At 38.5% G+C, this 8185-nt stretch overlaps 1 protein-coding gene across 3 annotated transcripts in view; it reads left to right on the top strand.

The window, feature by feature from the left end:
- Positions 1–8185, top strand: part of IQCG (IQ motif containing G) — a 40460-nt gene that overhangs the window by 12536 nt on the left and 19739 nt on the right. For all 3 annotated transcript variants that reach the window (XM_005873139.2, XM_005873140.2, XM_014545266.1), the window contains exons 2-3: positions 1808–1936; positions 6805–6886. In XM_005873139.2, coding sequence (XP_005873201.1) covers positions 1808–1936; positions 6805–6886 — 211 coding nt within the window. The remainder of the gene's footprint in view (positions 1–1807; positions 1937–6804; positions 6887–8185) is intronic.

The following is an 8185-nucleotide window of genomic DNA, read 5'->3' on the forward strand; positions in this document are numbered from 1 at the left end:
CTCTATCCCTCTCCCTTCCTCTCTGTAAAAAATCAATAAAATATATTAAAATAATAATAATAAAAAATAAATAAAACAGGGTATAACATTAAAAAAAAGAGAGGGATAACATTATGGTAAGGATTTTTGATAAGTGGGAGCTTGTAGTAATTGCCTCGGGCCACTAGCCAAATCCAGCCTGTAGTCTGTTTTTGAAAATAAATTTTATTGGAGTACAGCATTGCTCATTTGTTGACATATTGTCTATGGCTACTTTCACGCTACAACAGCGGAGCTGAGTAGTTGTAACAGAAAATTTATGGCCTGCAAAGCCAGAAATATTTACTGTTTGTCTCTTTACTGAAAATGTTTGCGGACCCCTGCATTACGCCCTCACCAGTAGAGTAATGTCTCTTGTTAAAATCAGTCTGGCTCAGATTTGCAGGCATGACAGAAAGGTGTTTACTATTAATGCCCTTTTCATTCTCAGGATGAAGCTCATGGCTTTTCAGATTCTTGACTTCAATATAATTAATTATTATGAAAAAAAGTTATTGAATCTTTTTATGTGAATTATTATTAATACATTACTATGTAAGTGTAATTCTTGCTGACTCTATATCAGAGCATTAAGTAGCAGTTTAAAATTTTTCTACTTAAGAGAATATAAAGAGCAATGGACTAGGAGTCAGGAACCTGGATTATATGGTTCTAGCTTTATCTCAAATTAGCTATGTTTAACCTTTCTGAGCCTAGGTTTACTCATCTCTAAAATGTGAGGGTTTTATTAGGGTCTTTCTTTTTTGTAAATTTAAAATGATTTAACTTTTTCAAACTTATAAACTATTTCAAAAGTGAAGAAAAATGCAAAGAATAAAATAATGAACTTATCTATATAAACATCAAATTAGCATTTTACCATGATTGCTTTATTTTTTTAAATTTTAAGTATTTAATTTGCTTTAACATGTGAATACATAAGTGATCATTTCATTTTTTTAATATATTTTTTCTTAATTTCAGAGAGAAAGGGAGAGGGAGAGAGAGATAGAAACATCAATGATGAAAGAGAATCATTGATTGGCTGCCTCCTGCATGCCCCCCACTGGGGATCAAGCCCGCAACCCGGGCATGTGCCCTTGACTGGAATCGAACCTGGGACCCTTGAGTCTGCAGGTCAACGCTCTATCCACTGAGCCAAACCAGCTAGGGCCATGATTGCTTTTCTTTCTTTTTTTCCACATTTCCAACCCATCACTCCTAGAATGTGGGTTCTTTATTTATTTATTTTTTTTCTGAAATTATGGATGTTTCTTTCTCAAATCAATCAATAAAAAACAAAAAAACAATATGTATACTTTTATATGTTTTTAAATGTACATATATTATCATACTGTACATTCAATGTTTCTCAGTCCTTGGTATGTAAACTTTTTCAGGTTAAGAAAGTTCTGTTTTATTTCTAGTATTCTAAGAGTTTTTGTTGTTTGTTTATAAATAAGTGTATGTTGAATTTTGCCAAATGCCTTTTCTGCACTTATTGCAATGATTATATGGTTTTTCCTCCTTTTGCCTTTATTAATGTGATGAATTCTTTAGTAGATTTTCTAATACATTGGCATTTCAGAAATAATTCCAACTTAGATATGATGTTCCTTCTGGGTCTTTTCCCCCACCCCCCACACTGGGAGGAGATGGGGAGGAAAGGGGGAGGGTAGGGGGAGGAGATGAGATCTCCTTCTGGGTCTTAACTTGTGTGACTTCTGTAGACCTTTGTAAATGTATTGAAATATGAATCTTATTAACTTATATTTTTTTCTCCTTACAGGCAATTTCTCAGTGATGTGATTGCAGATACCATGCAGGAGTTGCAAAATTCAGGCACTTTCAACAATCTCCTCACATGTTTGAATGAAGAGAGGGAAAATAAAACGCATTTCTATGATATCATTGACAGGTCAGAGTAAAACTAATTTTGTTTTCTTTGTTGCATTTTAAAGTGCTATAAAACTTACCACAAGTCCTTGATTTCTAAAACAAGTAAAATTTGTGCTTCTCAAGGAGGATAGCTAGAAGTCAGAAATTTGGGTTTTATTCTTAGTTCTGCTCCAACAATAATTCGAGTTTCTGGGCTCCTGTTATCTGTATGTACAATATACCAAGAATATTCTTCCTATCATATAGTAGTCTTTTTTTTAAATACATTTTTATTCATCTTAGTGACTCACGCACAGCAAATTGGAAAGAAGTTGCATGTGAAAACGTATTCTTTTTTTTAAAATATATATTTATTGATTTAAGAGAGAAAGGGAGAGGGAGAGAGAGATAGAGACATCAGTGATGAGAGAGAATCATTGATTGGCTGCCTCCTGCATGGCCCCAACTGGGGATCGAGCCACAACCCAGGCACGTGCCCTTGACTGGAATCGAACCCAGGACCTTTCAGTCCACAGGCTGATGCTCTATCCACTGAGCCAAACCAGCCAGGGCTATAGTAGTCTTTCTTAAGACTGAGTTCACTGAAAATTCCTGAACAGTAACAAGTGACAATAAAAAGCATGTTGAGGGAAGTTTACTTTTCCAGGGCCTTTCAACTAATTCCAAAGATTTTCATTGCTTTAAGACATTCAACGCAATCGAAATGCTTTGGGACCAAGGTAAAAGTCTCTTTATAAGAACCCTGAGTACTCAGAATGAGAAAGTGTTGATCTTGTCTGCACAGGTGGAATTGTTTTTCCTTGAATTTGTTACTCTTCCTTTGTGCCTTAGTATTGGTGATAAATTCAGTACTGGCGTTATTATGAAGAATAGATTAATTTATACATATACAACACTTTGGATAGTTCCTGGCTCATAGTCAGTAAATGCCTACTATAAGTTTATAATAGCTACTATTATAATAGCTACTATTATAAATTTAACAGTTGTAGTTGGCAAGGAAGCACGAAAATGAGCAGTTGTATACATTGCTGGTGGGAGAATAAATTGGTAAAACTTTAAAAAGTTATTTATGAAAATGAAAAGATACACACCTGATTTTAATTTTATACTATTCACTATTACATATGTACTGGTCCATAACTTATTTAACCATTCCTTGAGTTTGAACATTGAGCTTGTTTCCAAATGTTTGCTATAGCAAATAATGTGTCAGGTACATTTTTGTACGTAAGTATGCATCATCAAATGTCTGAATCTTTTATTTTTCCATTTGGTTGACTCAGTGTATGTGGAATTACAGAATCAAAGAGAGAGTCTATATTTTGATGGATGATATTATGAAGCTGTTAAAAATATTGCTTATAAAGTCATAATAACATGGAGAAAATATTTGTTACAGTTTTAAGTAGAAAAAGAAAGGCTAGACATAATTTAGTATTATCACATCTGTATAATAAAATTAACAAAAACATGTATAGAAAATGAGAACTGGAAGGAAATATATGCCAATGTGTTAACACTGGGGTGTTTTTACAAAGCATCTTTTTCCCCCCAAATATTTATTTTTATTGATTTTTTTTAGAGAGAGAGAGGAAGGGGAGAGAGAAAGAGAGATAGAAAGATTGATTCATTATTCCATTTACTAATGTGTTCACTGGTTGACTCTTGTATGTGCCCTGACCAGGAATGGGAGCCACAACTCTAGCATATCAGGATGACACTCTAACCAACTGAGCTACCCAACCAGGGCCCAAAAACCTTTTAATTTTTAAGTATTTTCTCAATTTTCACTTTATTAAGGGAGAAAATAAATGTGTTAACAGAAAAGCTAAACAAAATACATATACCCTTTTGACCCAGCATTCCTACTTTTGGAAATCTAGCCTATAGGAAAAAAAATTAGATATATATGCAAAACATTTATTGCAGCACAGTGCAAATACCTAGACATAGCATAAATGTTCTTCAATAGGGGAGTACTTGAATGATTGTTAACTTTATAAAATAAAAACATACAGCTATTAAAAAGAATGAATTAGAGTTATGATTGATTGAAGGAATGTTTCTCATACATAGATAAGTGCCAAAAAGTTACAGTATTATGTATAGAGCATCATTCTGTAAAGAATACCTGCTCATTCACATATTTGCGAGCACAGAGAAAGATGTGGAAGTATATATACATCAAAAGGTTTGATATTGGTTACCTCATAGGAGTAGAATTGGAGGGGAGAAGGGAGATGGCAGATTGTCTATTTTTCCTCATATATTTCTATTCTGTTTTGAAATATTACAATGTGCACTAATTGTATATGACCTTCCTTCCCCTCACCACCCCTATACCTCACTCCCCCAAAAGAAGTTTCATAAATAGAGGGCTGAGGGGAGAGGGATGAAGAGTGAGTGCAAATGAGTACAGGATTTCTTTTGGTGGATAATGAAAATGTAATTTTGAAAAAGCTAATCAAGTAAGAAAAATAATAAATATATGTATCATTGAATAGGAGGGAGAAAATAGTCTAAAACTCAATGTAGATAGTTTGCCAGTGATTGATTTTACATATGATTACTTATAATGATTTCTTTTCATTTTTTCTTCTAGTTAGATAGGCATTAATTTAGATTAATTTAAATTGGAAAATCATATCTAGATTTGGGCAAATCAATGACAAATGGTGTTTAGTACTTTAAATATTGTGTGATTGGTACTTTTAAAGTCATATCCAATTTAATGATGGGTATGAGTTAGACAATTTTCTATTTAGTTTTTTAAAAAGAGCTTTATTGAGAAGTTTATATACTGTTAAAAAGTTACTCTGACACTTGTTAAAATGGTAAGGAAGACTTTATCCAAGACTATTGCAATAGGTGTCAAAACTATAGCAATAGGGGAGAGAGATTGGGCTCAACTCCGAATGCTGCAAAGGCATCTGGGGATGTATAGCCAGTGAGAACAGTGAGGGGTTCAGTGGATGGAAAATTCCTAAAAGGAGGTATAAAGGGTAGGGGATTCTTGCTAAATTAACTTAACAGGATTGCTGCTGAAGATAGACCAAGGGCCTTAGACTCAAGGGTGGGGAATGAAGAATTTGAGCGAATATCCAGGGTGATCAGATGTCAACAAGGGTGGGGATTCTATCTAAACCAGTGGGGAGTGAGGGGTGGAGGTGGGGGTGGGGAAGATCAAGGCCTAATAGAGAAGGAGGCTCTGAGTACAGGGTTTCTTTTGGTGGATGATGAAAATGTTCTGGAATTAGAGAGTGGTGATGGTTGCACAACTGTGAATAAACCCAAAACCACTAAATTGTACTGTTTAAAAGGATGAATTGTATGGTATTAACAAAGACTCTTTCCTTGAATTAATCAGGCTCCTCTGATATTTTTGTTATAGCAGCCCGAGCAAGCTAAGACAGTTGTTTAGTTTTGTTTATCTTTATGTTGTTTTATTATTTTGTTTGCTTGTTTTAAACTTAAGTACTGAGTTTGAATCCTGCTGTGCCATTTACTGTTCGTAAGAGTGTGAGGTCTGTGTCTTCTGAGAGATGGATGCCAAGATGAGATTAGTCACTTGAGTTAAAGAATATGGAAGGGAGCCTTCAGACCCAATGCTGGACTGATCCTAAGTGAAGGAGAGGGGAGGTTGGCTGGAAGAGACCGCCTGCGGTGTAAGAATGTTGGGTAAGGTCATCAGGGAGCCCTTGAGCCAAAGTCAACCATAAGAAAAGCCCTGGTCTCTCAGGAAGGGCCTGCCTTTTATCCCCACCAGATTCAAAAATTGGCTGGGAGCAGTCGGTGGGATGTGCGGCCTCAGAACACACAGAGTGAAGGATTTCAGAGCCTTGAGCTATGTTTGCTTACACTTCCTGTAGTTGGAGGTCTGCGAGGCACATTCTCATGTCCACCACAGCATTACCTCAGTTCTCTATTACCCTCATTTGTCAAATAGGGATAATGATAGAGACTACTCATAAGGTTATTGCAAGGTAAGAATATGTGAAGTGCTCAGAGTAGAAAAGATTCTTTTTATCCTCTTTCTGTACATTCTCCTCTTAGTTTTCTCAGCAGTAGCTATTTTATTTTATTTTTGGGGGGTGGGTGGGAAGAAAAAGGGAAACTTTTATTTTTAAACAGAAGAATGCCAGTTCATAAATGGAGAAGGAATGATAAAATTACAAATTCACCACTTTTGCAACTTTTTATACTGAATAATGATTCAGTCAAATGTTAGCAATGGTACTGAAAACATTAGGTAAAAGGTGCTTGGGGAACAAGATATTTGCATGGTGAGAATGTGCCTGTAGATAGAGATGTGGTGGTTATCACCTTAACTAAGAGCTTGAACTTAGAATAAGTAATTCAGCAGCAGCAATTTTAGATACAACACTAATAAGCCAAAAAAAATCCTCCTTCAAATTAGTAAAATAAATCAGTCTTTTAAAAAGTATCACTGAGCCCTGACTGGGTAGCTCAGTTCATTAAAGCAGTGTCCTGATACGCCACGGTTGGGGGTTTGATCTCCAGCTAGGGCACATACAAGAGTCAACCAATGAAAGCAGAGGTGGGTGAAATTGATGTTTCTCACCCCCCTCTCCTCCTCCCTCCTGCCCTCCCTTCCTTCCTTCTTCTCTGTCTCTAAAATCAATAACATTTTAAAAAATGTTTTTTTAAAAACGTGTCACTGAAAGTGTGCTCCATGGACCAGCATGATGAACATCACCTGGGAACTTGTTAGAAATGCAGATTCCAGGGCCCCGCCCCAGACCTACTGAAATCAAAATCTCGGGGAGAGCCCAGGAATCTGTTTTTTAACATCCAGGTGATCCTTGTGCACATTGAAGTTTGAGAAACACTGCTCTAAACACAAATCATTCTTACTTCTTCTAGGGAGGAAAAAGGAAGAAAAAGAATAAAATCTCTTCAAAAAGAGCTTCATAATGTCAAAAGAGAACGGCAAGTTGAAGTACAGGTAAGAATTTCCTGGGCAACACCAAAAGTTACTGAGCTAAAACTGCAGTATAGAAGCCATTTTTCTTAAGCCAAGTTTTGTATGAAAAGTTGCTGTTTCTCCTGAAGAGAGTAACTAGAGAGTTGGTCTGAGATGTACAAGTATGTCCAGAATAGAACTCTGGGAGACCCCAACCCTCTGGAGCTCTGTCAGCCTTACCCCTCCCATTCCACCCAACCCTCCCACCTACTCCTTCCCTATACGAGACCTTATCTCAGGCAGTCTCATTCCAGCATACCAGATGGGAGACTATAGTCCTTGGTAGGACATCAAGCACATTACGAACCTTCTTATACATGATGGTTAGGGTTTATAATGACATATGTAGTGTATTTTTTTAAAATTATTTATTTATTTATTTATTGAATTGAGAGAGAGAGAGAGAGAGAAACATCAATTAGTTGTCCCACTTATTCATGTATTCATTGGCTGATTCTTATATGTTTCCTGACCAGAGATTGAACTCATAACTTTGTCATAGCAGGATGACACTCCAACCAACTGAGCTATTGGGCCAGGGAGGGCCATTTATATTATATTTTAAACTAGAGGCCCAGTGCATGAATTCATGCATAGGTGGGGTCCCTCGGCCTGGCTGGCGATTGGGCCAATCGGGGCATCTCGCCCAGTCCTGATTGGGGTCGATTGGGGCCGGCCAGCTTGGGGGAGGGGCCGTGGGAGGTTGGCCAGCTGACCAGGGGGGAGGGGCCCAGCAGGTTGGCCAGCTGTGGGAGGTTGGCTGTGGGAGCACACTGACTACCAGGGGGCAGCTCCTGCATTGAGCATCTGCCCCCTGGTGGTCAGTGCACGCCATAGAGACTGGCCAACGGTCATTCTGGTCATTCTGGTCATTCAGTCATAAAGGTCGCTTAGGCTTTTATATATACTAGAGGCCCGGGGCACAAAAATTTGTGCACTCGGGGGGGTGGGGAGGGGGGTCCCCCAGCCCGGCCTGTGCCCTCTCGCAGTCTGGGACCCCTCGGGAGATAACGACCTGCTGGCTTAGGCCTGCTCCCGGGTGGCAGAGGGCAGGCCCAATCCCTAAGTGCAGCCCCTGGTCAGGCTCAGAGCAGGGCCGATTGGGGAGTTGGGGCGCCGCCCCGTCATGCACAGAGCAGGGCGGATCGGGAGGTTGCAATGCCACCCTCAGTCACGCTCAGGGTAGGGCCGATTGGGGGGTTGGGGCACCGCCCCCTGTCACACTCAAGGCAGGGTCGATGGGGAGGTTGCAGCACCACCCCCTGTCACACACAGAGCAGG

Source organism: Myotis brandtii, unplaced genomic scaffold (assembly GCF_000412655.1).
Source record: "Myotis brandtii unplaced genomic scaffold, ASM41265v1 scaffold4, whole genome shotgun sequence".
NCBI classification, from domain to species: Eukaryota; Metazoa; Chordata; class Mammalia; order Chiroptera; family Vespertilionidae; genus Myotis; species Myotis brandtii.